Source organism: Podarcis raffonei, chromosome 8, assembly GCF_027172205.1.
Source record: "Podarcis raffonei isolate rPodRaf1 chromosome 8, rPodRaf1.pri, whole genome shotgun sequence".
Lineage (NCBI taxonomy): Eukaryota > Metazoa > Chordata > Lepidosauria > Squamata > Lacertidae > Podarcis > Podarcis raffonei.
This window is the reverse complement of record NC_070609.1, coordinates 12,824,925-12,838,790: the sequence shown is the minus strand read 5'-3', so window position 1 is coordinate 12,838,790 and position 13,866 is coordinate 12,824,925. Positions and strand designations below refer to the sequence as shown.

The window sequence follows — 13,866 nt, the reverse complement described above, 5'->3', positions numbered from 1 at the left end:
AAATATTCTTAATTTGATGAATACAGACACAGAACACGGTTTTTATTTGCCACATCAATTTATTTTGATTATCAACAAAGATAAATTTAACCCCTATATCATATGATCATGAGACAGAGCTGCCAAGACCCACATTCCTGCTTTAGCTTCTCTATCCCTTGCATCCCATTAACCCTCCACTAAAAGCCAAATAGGAGTCCTGTGAATTGTAGTCACTCTTCCTCTCCCACCACCAGGCAAGCAACCTCCACCTCCACTGTTGCAACAAACAGTGGGATCCAAAAGGAAGAAGACATTGTTCTCTCCTAGCTACCCTTCAAAGTTGAGCTGCTCTGAAGAAGGCAGAGCTGCACAGCATCGGGCTCGGATTATAGTGCCTGAAAGGAAATCAATATGCGTTGAATTCTTGGCCAATCCACAAAATTTTGGTGATGCACAGCCGTGGAAATGCTTGTTAGGAATTGCACTGTCATCTAGTAAAGAAAAAGAGACAATTTCACATGACTGCCTGGGTAGTAATAAGTGAGTTTGTATGCAGAACAGAGAGAGCAGGATCATTTTATTAAGTGTATTGAGCAAGTATAGAAAGCATGTCAGAATCATTCATGAGATCAACTTGACACAGATGTTTAAAATTTGGAAAATGAAATATCCATTTTTTGTTATGGGACAGGGGCCCATCTTCATCAATATTGCTTTCCATATCAGGGCTGCATGGCTGCTTTTACTTTTAAAAGGTTAATGAAAATAGTGCATTTTCTGGCAGAAAGCCACAAACAGAGCAAGAGAGCAGCCCACCACCCTGTCTCCACCTCATTGGCTAGCAGAGCTACTTACCGTAAGCAACAACAAACTCCATGCACTGAGTCTCATCATCATAACACTTGATGGTCTCTGAGCCCTTACAGGCTTCTGAGAGAGAAGGAATACAGGTTGGACACTCTTGCCCATTTAACTTACGTCCTGGCCCTGTGAAACACAACAACTAAAATCAGCACATGGTTTCAGCACTTTTCTTTCTTTCTTTCTTTCTTTCTTTCTTTCTTTCTTTCTTTCTTTCGCTACAGTGTAATAATATTTTATTAAATTTTCCAAAATTTGATATATATAAAGGTAAAGGTACCCCTGACCGTTAGGTCCAGTCGCAGACGACTCTGGGGTTGCGCGCTCATCTCGCTCCATAGGCCGAGGGAGCCAGCGTTTGTCCGCAGACAGCTTATGGGTCATGTGGCCAGCATGACTAAGCCACTTCTGGTGAACCAGAGCAGTGCATGGAAACGCCGTTTACCTTCCCGCCGGAGCAGTACCTATTTATCTACTTGCACTTTGACGTGCTTTCGAACTGCTAGGTGGGCAGGAGCTGGCACCGAACAACGGGAGTTCACCCTGTCGCAGGGATTCGAACCGTGGTTTGTGCCACCTGCTAGATTTGTCTTTTTCAGACTTCCCACCCCGTTTTCCATGGTGTTTTTAATTTCTTTGCCTCTGCAGCACAATACCTTTTATCTTTTATACCAACACATCAATACTTTATTCTCTAATTCCTTCTGTTGCTCATATTTCAAATTCTGCTCAAGAGTTCATCACACTATATTATTTCTTTAAATAATCTGAAATAGACTTCCATTCTTCAACAAAGCAATCATCATTAGATTCTCTTATTTTGGCTGTTAACTTTGCCAATTCTGCATAGTCCATCACCTTACTTATCCATTCTTCCTTGGTAGTAAGTTCTACTTCCTTCCATTTTTGCGCAGAGAGAATCCCAGCCAATGTTGTTACATGCATAAAAAACTTAAAATACATTTTTTGGAACTTCTTTCTCTACAATATCTAAGAGAAAATTTTCTGCTTTTTTGTTTTTGTTTTTGTTTTTTTTGTATATAATCACTTTAGACATCTTTTATATCTCATCATATATCATTTCCCAAAAAACCTTCACCTTCTTAAAAGTCCACCACATAAAAAAGGAAGTTCCATGTACCAATATTTTTTGGAACTTCTTTCCCCATAATCTCTAGGAGAAAATTTTCCATGGGTTTTGTTTTGTTTTTGTTTTCTTGTATAATTGCTTTAGGTTCCTTTTTTTGTCTCATCATATTTCATTTCCCAAAAAACCTTCACTTTCTCACAAGTCCACCACATATAAAAGAAAGTTCCATGTACGTGTTTACACTTCCAACAATATTTTGCAACATTTAGCCAATTTGTTAGGTGATAAAATCCATCTATACATATATTTTTTTTGTGTAATTTCCTTTTAGAGTAAAACAGGAAGGACATTTCATATCATTTCCCCATAAACTTTCGCATGCATTCATTTCTATATTATGTCCTTGATCTTTAGCCCCTTGTATCATTGCAGATTTAACCAGCTCATCTTTCGTTTCCCATTATAGTAACATTTTATACATTTTTAAATCAATTTCTCTCGTTCTTCAAGCAGAACCTTTTCAAAGTCAGAACTTTGATCCATAAAGCCCTTTAATACATGTTTTCAAAAATACACATTAATTTGACAATACAGTGGTACCTCAGTCTGTGAACAGTCTAGTTAACGAACACTTTGGGGAACTGCCTCTGCAAAACCGGAAGTAGTTGTTCCGTCTGGCAAACTTTTCCCCGGAAAGTGAATCAAATCCGAATGGGGGAAGGGCACCGGAGGCAGGAGCCCGCATTAGTGAAAGCAAGCCTCAGTTTAAGAATTAAGTTCACAAACAGAGGTACCACTGTATTGGAAAAGTCCTTTTTCACTTTACTTCCTTTGACCTGGGGAGCATTACTGAAAGTTTTCAGCTTTCTGTTCCCCAAGGTCATGGTTGAGGGGTCCTGCAACACCATATTAGAAGAGCCATGATGTCACCCTGTAGCTGGTGTTCCAGAGGTGGAGTTACTACTAGGGAAACAATATTTCCATGTGCTCTACCTTCCATCACAGTGTCCCATTGCACCAGAAGTGGTTGAGTCATGCTGGCCACATGATCTGGAAAGCTGTCTGCAGACAAATGCCAACTCCCTCACCCTGAAAAGCGAGATGAGTGTTGCATCCCATAGTCTATTTTGACTGGACTTAACCATCCAGGGGTCCTTTACCTTTACGTTGTTCCTCACTATGTGGTATCATGGGTACCACCTTTTGTGTCCTCTAACCAGCTACAGGGAAGCTGTAATCTATCTTGGGCTTCATCTAGGATCTCCAGTGCAATCTGTTTGATATCGTTTGTCTAAGGGCAACCAAGGAAAACCCCGAAAGCCTCAATATTATTTATTCTTAAGGATATATACAAATACACATATACTTACGTTGCACAAACTCTTGTACGCATCGTATTTCATGACAGCACTTCCTGAAATTCTGTACATAATCACCTTCTCTTGTGGTGAAACTGTAGTTGTCTGTGGTGCAATCTGTAGTACATCCCAATTCCACTTTTATGTCTAGAGAATTAGCTGTGAGAGAGCAAAGAATACCTACATCAGCAAAAATTCAAATCATTATTCTCCTGAATGAATTTTTTGTGATGCTCCCTTATATACATACATTGGGCAAATGGGTGAATAAAGAAAAAAAAATTCTGGCAAGTACTGAATCTACCAAGCTAATCCTTAAAGTAGCTTCTTCCCGAATCAGTATAAATTCTTCTGCCAAACCATGTGAATATTCCAGGATAGTTCTTTAAATGAGACATTGTTGACTTGTTTTTCCTGCACACACAAAATGGCAAGCACCTGGAATCTGATCATCTGATCTCCAGCTAGCTGATTGACTGGCTAACACAAGAAGCTGTCTTATACTATGTAATATATTTCTCAGAGAGTGGAGAATACAGTTTTATTTTTCCTCTCATTTTCTCATTCTCTTGATTTCACTTCTGACTGGCTATGTCAAGGTAATAAATCTTTTTCCATGCATATTTCTGTGGGGAAATGTCTGAATAAGTTTTCCTTTTTCATAAAAAAGATTTCTGTGCCTTCAGCTGCTGTCACATTGTAACCAAAAGGGTTTGAGGCTTTGTGTTGTTACTATATATTGCAGGCCTATTTAGCAGCAGCTGCTTGCTCTCAGAACCTGCTTACTCTCAGAGCTAGTGGTAGGGTGGCTTCAAGAACAATATTCATTTGATGGGGCCAGGACTATCTTGGACATTTAATAATATAGCTAGATTGTCAGGGACTGGGCAGAGGAGGAATGGTGGAGACTGCCTCCCCAGCCTGACCCTTCCAGAGAAAAGGGAGACAGTTCAAAATCACAACAGGGGTTTGAGGGAGGTTACAGCTCAGAGGCCGATGAGGGGGGCAGCTGGGAAATAATGGTGGAGGAGGGAGAAGAGGCACCAGGGGAGAAGACAGCTGACAGACTTAGCATCTTTAGAAAGCATTCCAGACCCCCTTCTCCCAGAACCCAGCAGGCATCGAAAGTAGGAGAGCATGTCATCTGACTCAGCCCTAGCTGGAGCATCTCTCTTCTCAGCCTTACCACTGTGGAGATCCATCAGTCATCCTCCCCAATGTGCATCTGTGACTCAAGTTGCAGCAGCAAGCTTGAGCACACATTACTCAGCAGAGTAAACTGCGCAACAGATGAGGCTTGAGGAGTGAATACAATACTAAACTACACATTTATTATACATAAATCAAGACAAAGAAACATGGCTTCTCTCCTTGCCGTCTTCTCAGAGAGAGACTGAAAACAAAAGCAATACAGAGTGGAAGTTCTGCTCACGGACTCCAGCAATCTGTGCTGGAATGTAAACAGACATGTGACATGCAACAATCCACATATCTGCAGCAAAGGGTGGAATGGAATTCCTAACAGAGCAGAGAGCTCAGAGGCAGAAGGCACAGCTCAGCCACTGTAGTGATGCCACATAATGGGAGAGATGGGGTTTCACTCAGAGCAACACCATTACTCCAAGAGGCTGCATTTCTAAGCCTCTCTCTGTGAATGTTGAATAAAAAGCACTGGTAAGAACTTCCTTGTCTTATCCATTCCTGGCAACTTACTGCGGAGGGTTGGATTCTCTGAAGCCTGACATAGATGGAATTTTGCAGTACATACTTTGAATATTTTGAATAATTATCATATATATAGCAGACTTTTTTCTTTTTTCTTGTCTTTCTTTAGTATTGTTGTTGCAAACAAGGTGCCTGACTTGATTCTGTATATTGATGGCTCTTCTAAAACAAATAACTATGATAAATTCATGTCTGGTTACGTTGTGGTATCTGACTATGAAATTCTTGAAGTTTACTTCCTTTCCAGTATTGAAAGGTACCCAAGTTGCTGAGGTCATCGCTCCTATTCATGCCTACACCAAGCCTGGAGAATTGTTTATCTCCTGTAATATTTTACCATTCTGTGTGCCAAAATATGGGGGGAGATGAATTTTCTTATTTCTGTGGGTTTTTCTATACTTTGGTTCCTCATTTATTCCCTTTATCTATATCTTAAAATGAAAATATTTAGCTTTTAGGAAACAGGAGAGCCAAACATGCAGCTCCTCTTGGCTCTGTGCCAGGCTGTTTCATTATTTTTTTATACCTTCTTATTAAAAAGATGTATATTCCTTGGTGATTGCAGTTTTCTCCCCCAATAGTATTTGCAGCTTAATTTTCTTGAGTTGTGAGTTTAAATGTTTTCCCTACAAACTTCAGAATGCCAATAGACTAAATAAAAGTTAAAAATGGTGACCCACACTGGAAGAATGGCAGACCAAGGTAATAGACTACATGGGACTGGCTGAGATGACTGGCAGAATCCGTGACCAAGGGAAAGAGACGGTGGAAGAAGATTGGAAGAAATTTAAAGTTTACCTTAAGAACTGTTGTAAAATTAATGAGTGTTAAAATGTCTTGGGTAACGTAAAATAGAATTGCAGCGATTAACAATTGGACATGAGAAATAAGACTTAAAGAAATTGTTATATTGAAATTAGGGGATGCTGAAAAGATTGATAACAGGGATGCAGAAAGGGGAGGTATGGGGAAGTCGCTGAAAGAAGGTTTAAGAAAAGAAAGGTTAAGAAATTATACGTGTTTATATGTTTGTATGTCTATGTATTGTGTTGTATTGTCTTTTATTATGTGTGGAAAAACCAATAAAAAATTTATATATATATAAAAAAAAGTTAAAAATGGTGATACACTTTACCGTTGAAGCAAGAAAGAAAAGTTTCTATGACTTTGCATACAGTGCTTTTCAAATGTTGCTGTTAGTTTTATCTTTTCCCCCAGAAACAAGCTGTCTGATTGGCTCCTTTATGCAGCCTGATGAAAAGAGCTAAAACATAACAAACCATTCCCTGTAAGAGAGTGACTATCAGAGTGCAAGTGCTAGTAACCTTTTGTGCCCAGCAACATTTCCTTATAACTTAAGGCCAAAAGAAAAAGGAAAGGAAAGGAAAGGAAAGGAAAGGAAAAAGCTCAGAAAACCTGATTCCCTAATTGTTATCTCTTTATGTTCATGAAAGATCAGTATTGCTTTTGTATTTCACAACTGAGAACTTTGCTGTCCTGATTGCTGAAGAAGGTAGAAAAAGAGCAGACAACAAATCTGAAGAGGGTCATAGGTGACCACCTGTAAAACTTACCTGAAGTGATATTACCAAGGCTGTGAAACTCTGAGAATCAAACCTCTGTAACTTGCCTATGGAGACCCAAATTGCTTTTCAATTGGGCCTCCTTTCATACAAAGTTGTTGGTTTTCTCTCTTGATTTTAGCATTAATAATGCAAGGAGCACAGCGTAAGGAGTCGAGCTTATCCCTTTAGCAGTTACTTCAGCTTTAGCATCTTTACTTCAGCTTTAGCAGTTACTTCAGCTTTAAATAAAAGCAACTGCTAGTTTGTCAATAGAGACCACATAACACAACGTAATTTCTTGGTTTTGCTAATTACAATAGTCACATTGTGAGCAATGTGCAAGTTATGTCCCTGGGTTCAACCCAAATAAAATATTAAATTGTGAGTTTAATAAAATCACTTCAAACACCACCCATAAATCAACCATAGGGAGCATTATTGATGTCTGTTTTATGCATATTGTGATGTTTTATGACATTAGCCACTCTGCGCCCGGCCCCGGCCAGGGAGGGAGGGATACAAATAAATTATTATTATTATTAATTATTATTATTATTATTATTATTATTATTACTACTACTACTACTACTACTACTACTACTACTATTATAATTATTAAAAAACAATTTTCAGGGTGGCATAAGCAGCATAGTCATTTCATGTTATCCAACCCTCATATGGTTGCTGCAAGCTGGAAAGTATTGAAATGTTACTATTGGATATGTGGGGAGTGAGTCTGAGTATTTTCCCCATAGTGGTATGGCATTTGTTATTGAAAGTAGGTACTTCCTCCTGTGTGAGTATAAAATATTCTACCTGAGAGGTAAAGACTTTCTTGTCCCAACAGGCTTTGGGGGAATTACTGTTTTTATCTAAAAGGATGCTACCACTTTTTATTGTAATCATTGGTACATTTTACATATTTTTTATATATATTTTAAATTCTTCTAATATTTAATTACAGTGGTACCTTGGGTTAAGTACTTAATTTGTTCTGGAGGTCTGTTCTTAACCTGAAACTGTTCTGGGTTAGCAGAGTGTGTAACCTGAAGCGTATGCAACCTGAAGCGTATGTAACCCGAGGTACCACTGTAATTGTTGGGGGGAAATGAATTCCTCGACATTGGGTGAGATCAGCATTCTGTGGCTCCCCCCTAGATATCCCAGGGTCCAAATGATAGACCCACACTCTCAGTCAGGCATAGGCAAACTCAGCCCTCCAGATGTTTGGGGATTAAAATTCCCATCATCCCTGACCACTGGTCCTGTTCGCTCAGGATCATGGGCATAGGCCGAGTTTGCCTATGCCTGCTCTCAGGTTTAATATGACACAAAGGTTTTATACTCACTGAAATTCTTGACGACAAAACGACTAAAGCAATTGCCACCTTTGGTAGTCCAACAAGTTGTTTTTGATTTACTTTCATTTAGTTTCTTTACTCTACATTGCTTAGCTATCACTGCAAATAGAAGAGAAGAAGAATACAGCAGTTCCTCAGTTGTTGACAAATGGAATCTACAATCCCAACAGTATACAATCTTCCAAGCCAGACATGAGAAACCTTATTGGTCTCAGGATCCACATGGGTGGGTTGGAGGCTGCAGGCACACTGACACACATCTTCCCCCTATCTCTCACATAGAAACATCTCCAGACACAAAGATGGAGAGACACACAGCCTTCATCCATTTTACTGTTATTTTACACTTTACACTTACACTAAAGCAGAGATGTCCTCCCCCACAAAACACAGTGAGGGGCACAATGGGATTTTAGCTTTCCCATTGCATACTTTCACATGCAGAACTCATGTGGTATGTGAAGAAAGCCAACCTCATGAAACAGAAGTACACTCCATAAGGATGTCTTCCAAAATTTAGAGTCCAGATTCCCAGTATTCCAATATCTTTAGCTTCCTTTATCGTTCCTAGAGCCAATATCAGTTTGCCTTCTCTAGCCCGCTTCATATCCCCTCCCACATTTGAAAAAGCAATTCAAGATTGCAGCTTCCTACTCACCTTCAGAAAGGATGGCCAAGAAGAGACAAGTACTCAGGAAGATCTTCATAGTGCTGGAGAGATCAAAAGCTGAGGAGAACTCAGTTCAAAGAAGCAGGCAACTGATGGAGGAAGAGGCTGCCTTGGAGCATTTATAGGCCAAGAAGAGGAGCCCTAGGCAGAACTGGTCCAGTGAGGGGGTGGGAAATGATGACAGTAGAGATTGCATGCTTTCTCCCTGTAATTTTATATTGGAACACAAAGCACGGAGTAGAAATTGGATTAAGTAATTTTGGAGAACTGTATGAAATTCTGACAGCTGCCTCTTCCATTTCATTCTCAGAGATAAGAAACATATATTTTAAGTACTTGAATCACCTTTGGAAGCCCAAACAACTTTCCACTCTGTCCCACCTCAATTTAAACACAATGCCTCTGGGAACCACTCTTACAGAAGCATGCTTCTTCAGAAAGTACCCTGAATGAAACCACTTTGAGGTAACTGGAGTTTGACTGCTATTGGAATATTTCCTACCAAGTTCAAGTACTCTATTACTTCAAAGGCCCCACCGGCTGAGGGTCCTCTTCTTGCATCTACCCTTCTTGGGGAAATCCTTTGTGGACAACCACACCTTGTCTCCCACCCTTATTTATTCACCCTGTTGCCTGTGTTTATCTGTCCCTCTCTTGTATGCCTCCTTATCCAACTCTAGCTGCTCCATTAACAAACTGTGCAGGGCTGCCATCTCCTCCATGAATTCCTCTGCTGCTGGCATCGATCTGTCTGCTTGTGAAGAAAAGGTGCATGGATGGCATCCGTGATTGATGAAGAAGGGAGTTTGCTGAGTAGATGCGTGCAGGGTGTTGTTATACAAAAACTCCGCCAAAGGCAGTTGGGACACTCAGTCATCTTTTTGATAGTTCACATAGCATCGAAGGTACTGCTGCAATGTGGCCTTGGTCCTTTCTGATTCCCCGTTCGTCTGAGGGTGCCTAGCCAAAGTGAGACACATTTCTACTTTGAGCAACTGCATGAGTTTTCATGAGGTGAACTGCCTCAAAGGCAATCCATGCAACCTGAATGCATGTTTCATGAAGAGCTGCACTCTCCTGTGCCATGGGCAGCTTCTTACATGGCACGAAGTGAGCCATCTTGGTGAACAAGTCTACTACCACCCAAATCACAGTCTGCTGCTGTGACAGCGGTAGGTTGATGATGAAGTCCATAGCTGTCACTTCCCATGGACCTTGTGGTGTCGGTAGCGGTTGCAGTAACCCAGCAGGCACCTCTCTGGGTCTTTTGGTCTGCTGACAGATCTCACAGGCTTTCACATGCTCCTTAGTCTCCTCTCTCACTCCTGGCCACCAGAATTGCCTCGTCGCTTGGTATAGTGTCTTATACTGTCCAAAATGTCCAGCTGTGGGGTTATCATGGCACTGTCGGAGGACCTTGGATCGCATTTTCGCTTCTAGAATGTAGATTGCCTCTCCTTTATATAGCAAGCCATCCTTTCCCGTGTACCCCTCAGCACTGTCTGCATCTCTCAGCAGCACCCATAGCTTGTTCTCCGCAAACTCATCTTCCGCCATCTTCCGTTGAAACTTGGACATCTCTGCCACAGTGCCCACTGCTAACTGCTGTTGCTTTAGGATAAGCTGGCACATGGTAGCCGGTGTTTCTCCTTGATACTCCAGCATTCTGGAAAGGGCATCCACATCCTAGTTCTGACTGCTAGCCACATACTGCACTCTGAAGCTGAACCTGGCAAAAAACTGCTCCCACAAATTTGCCATTGGTTCAGAATATTCCCCACTAAGTTCAAGTGACTAGAACATACATCATCTTGCAGATACTGAGCAAAGAATTAAAAGGCCTTAGTTACATAGGATAGAGACTCATGTTGTTTATGCACACCAGAATTATTTCAATAGCTTCATTAATCTCATCACGACTCCACTAATAATACAAGGGTATATTTTTACTGAAGAATGCTGAGTCACACAACAGGAATTCAGTAACCTTAAACATATGTGTGTCTGGAGGCGGTTGGAGGATGGATGGCGGCTAACAGATTGAGGTTGAATCCTGACAAGTACTGTTTTTGAGGGACAGGAGGCGGGCAGGAGTGGAGGACTCCCTGGTCCTGAACAGGGTAACTGTGCCCCTGAAGGACCAGGTGCGCAGCCTGGGAGTCATTTTGGACTCACAGCTGTTCATGGAGGCACAGGTCAACTCTGTGTCCAGGGCAGCTGTTTATCAGCTCCATCTGGTACGCAGGCTGAGACCCTACCTGCCCGTGGACTGTCTCACCAGAGTGGTGCATGCTCTAGTTATCTTCTGCTTAGACTACTGCAATGCGCTCTATGTGGGGCTACCTTTGAAGGTGACCTGGAAACTACAAGTAATCCAGAATGCGGCAGCTAGGCTGGTGACTGGGAGTGGCTGCCTAGAGCACATAACTTGAAAGACCTACATTGGCTCCCAGTACATTTCCAAGCACAATTCAAAGTGTTGGTGCTGACTTTTCAACCCCTTTCAAACGGCCTCAGTCCAGTATACCTGAAGGAGCATCTCCATCCCCATCGTTCTGCCCGGACACTGAGGTCCAGTGCCGAGGGCCTTCTGGCGGTTCCCTCACTGCGAGAAGCCAAGTTACAGGGAACCAGGGAGACGGCCTTCTCGGTAGTGGCACCTGCCCTGTGGAACACCCTCCCACCAGATGTCAAAGAGAAATGTCTAAGAGAAAAACAACTACCAGACTTTTAGAAGACATTTGAAGGCAGCCCTCTTTAGGGAAGCTTTTAATATTTTATGCTGTTTTGTTTTTAACACTTGACTGGGAGCCGCCCAGAGTGGCTGGGGAAATGCAGCCAGATTAGCGGGGTATAAATAAATAAATAAATAAATAAATAAATAAATAAATAATAAAGTATGTTTTGCTGTGTTCTGTTTTATAAGCTGCTCTGAGGTGGCTTTTCCTCTTCAAGGCGGTTTAAACGTATGTTAGATAAAATCCAATTAATCCATCCAATAAATATCAGTTTGCAGCAGCAGAACCAAGCTGTGGTAAAAGAGGGGTAGCCCCCCCCCAGTTCTGAATTCTACAAAGCATTTTAATACTTTGTTGGAAGCCGGATGAGAAGCGGAGGGCTGGCAAAAGTGCAACAGGCTTGCGAAGGCGCAAATGGAACCCACCCCTTTCCGGGCTCCAGATTCCCACACCCTCGCATTTAATGCGAACTTAAAAGAAACAAGCAAGCGGCAGCCTTGTCGTTTCCCCCTTGATTTCGTAGGTGCTCTTCTGCCTTATAAGAGGGCCATGAAAGGGGGGTGCAGCATGTTACCTGTGTGGATTAATGCCACCATGAAGTGCTTTCAGGGCAAACCCCAGAGTCTCTCTCTCCAGGGACAGGAGCAAAACGCCACCCATTGCTTTGGATCACGGAAAAGATGGTGGAAGGGGGGGTCTTTCCCCCCAGGGTATCACTTTGAGGTAGAAGGCCAGGTCAGCACCACTTGGGAATAAACAAGAGGGTCACCACATAAGAGAGTTGCTTAAATATATCAATTTTACAAATAACAAAATTCCCTTTGTGGTTTTTTGTTTTTGTATTTAAAAAAGTGTTCTCCAACAATTAATTAGAACTGAAGTTTCCCTAGAGAATTATCAAAGGGGAAAGAAAATGTTGGTGGAATTTTTGGGGTGGGATATAGGGTTGCCACCTATCCTGTTTAATACAGGGTTGTCCCTCATTTCAAAGTAAAATGTTGTGTCCTATATTGATTCAATACAGAACAGTTTGCCCTTTATTTCTCCTATTTCTGCTTCTCTGTTTCTCTTATGTGCCAACTTAAGGATCCTGTTCAATTGCCTGCCTCTGCTCATGCAGTGAAGGTTTTGCCAGCTTGGCCAGAGAAACTTATCTTCCTTTCCTTTCCTTTCCTTTCCGCTCCCTCTCCTCATTCCAGCCCCAAGGAGGATCAAACAAGGGCAAAGCTTTCATGCTGTCCCTTCGAGTTCCCTGAAGCTTTGGCTGGGTTAAGGTGGCCATCTGCAGAATTGCAGCCTGGGAGCACTGGACCCCATCCTACAATTTTACATCATGTTTTCTTCTTTGGCCGAGTAAGGTTGTTTTACATAAACACGGTTTTAACAGTGGGTCTGTAAGTGACTATGGAGGCCAATTCTGGATCCACATGCCCTTCCAAAGTGAGGACATAGGTTTCCAGGGGGAGCTGATCATGGTGAGGGTTTGCCAAGCATGGCTTCCTCTTAGCACATTTCTCCCTTTTGTCCTTAGTTTGAGCGTCTTCAAAGTCCATGACACCTTTGGTAAAGGCTGTTCTGCAACTTGAGAGCTCGCAGGCCTGTGTTTCCCAATTGTTGGTGTTTATGCTACCTTTTTAAAAAAAGATTTGCCTTGAGAGAGTCTTTAAGCCTATTTTGTTGATGACTGGCATTACGCTTTCTATTTTTAAGTTTGGAATAGAGTTGCTTTGGAAGATGATAATCAGTCATCCTCACAACATGACCAGTCCAACAAAGTTGGTGTAGAAGAATCATCGTTTCGACACTGATGATCTTTGCTTCTTCCAGTACAGTGGCATTAGTTCGCCTGTTTCACAAGCATACAGTAAGGTTGGTAGGCAGCTACAAATGCCCCCAGTGGACTGTGTTTTAGAATTTTATTCAATATCCCCCTCTTAAAAAGTAGGGTGGTAAGCTTTCATGGTGCACAGTATTTGTTTTAACTTTTTGTGATATCCTTATGATATTGTAAGCCGCTTGGAGATTTCTTTGAAATATGAAACATGAAGTAATATACAGGTATGTAGGGGCTGCACTTGACTCCCAGTCCAGGGGTTCTCAACCCCAGGTATAGATTATAAAAGGGCTCCATGGTGTCTCAACCTGTTTTCTCTTTTGGCTTCCTGCACTCAGCCACATCAGCAGTTGGCTCAAATGAGATGAGATTATGAAACAAACTTCTTCAGCAGGTACGTTATGGAAAGAATCTTCTTCAGCAGGTGCACTGCGTGGGCAGCACTTAGAGCTAATTAAGAGTTTGGCTGTTGTAAGCAGATTTTCCAGAATCTTCAGCTGGCCAGAACTTACATCTGTCTCTTAAATCAGGCCATCTGCTCAACTAAACTATTTTCACAGTGGCCAACCAGATGCCTGTGCATAGCCTGAAAGCAGAAGCTAAGGGCCACACTACTCTCTCCACTACTGGTTCCCAGCAACAGACATTCAGAGCCATATTGCCCCAACAACAGATGTAGAAC

General features: G+C 41.8%; 1 protein-coding gene across 1 annotated transcript; it reads right to left on the bottom strand.

Annotated features, from left to right (window-relative positions):
* Positions 1-309: 309 nt before the first annotated feature.
* LOC128419138 (phospholipase A2 inhibitor gamma subunit B-like) lies at positions 310-8,712 on the bottom strand. Its single transcript, XM_053399522.1, has 5 exons — positions 8,601-8,712; positions 7,931-8,041; positions 3,304-3,450; positions 838-969; positions 310-473 (listed from the first exon to the last, which is right to left on the bottom strand). The coding sequence occupies exons 1-5, from the start codon at positions 8,647-8,649 to the stop codon at positions 310-312; spliced, it is 603 nt and encodes a 200-aa protein (XP_053255497.1). The 5' UTR covers positions 8,650-8,712.
* Positions 8,713-13,866: the final 5,154 nt, after the last annotated feature.

What these genes read in the sequence shown, in the direction of transcription:
- LOC128419138 (XM_053399522.1), bottom strand. Translation starts at nt 8,649, where the DNA reads ATGAAGATCTTCCTGAGTACTTGTCTCTTCTTGGCCATCCTTTCTGAA. An exon ending in CTTGGCCATCCTTTCTGAAG is followed by an intron (nt 8,042 to 8,600) that starts GTGAGTAGGAAG and finishes TTCTATTTGCAG; the next exon opens with TGATAGCTAAGCAATGTAGA. An exon ending in GGAGTTTGTTGTTGCTTACG is followed by an intron (nt 474 to 837) that starts GTAAGTAGCTCT and finishes TTTCTTTACTAG; the next exon opens with ATGACAGTGCAATTCCTAAC.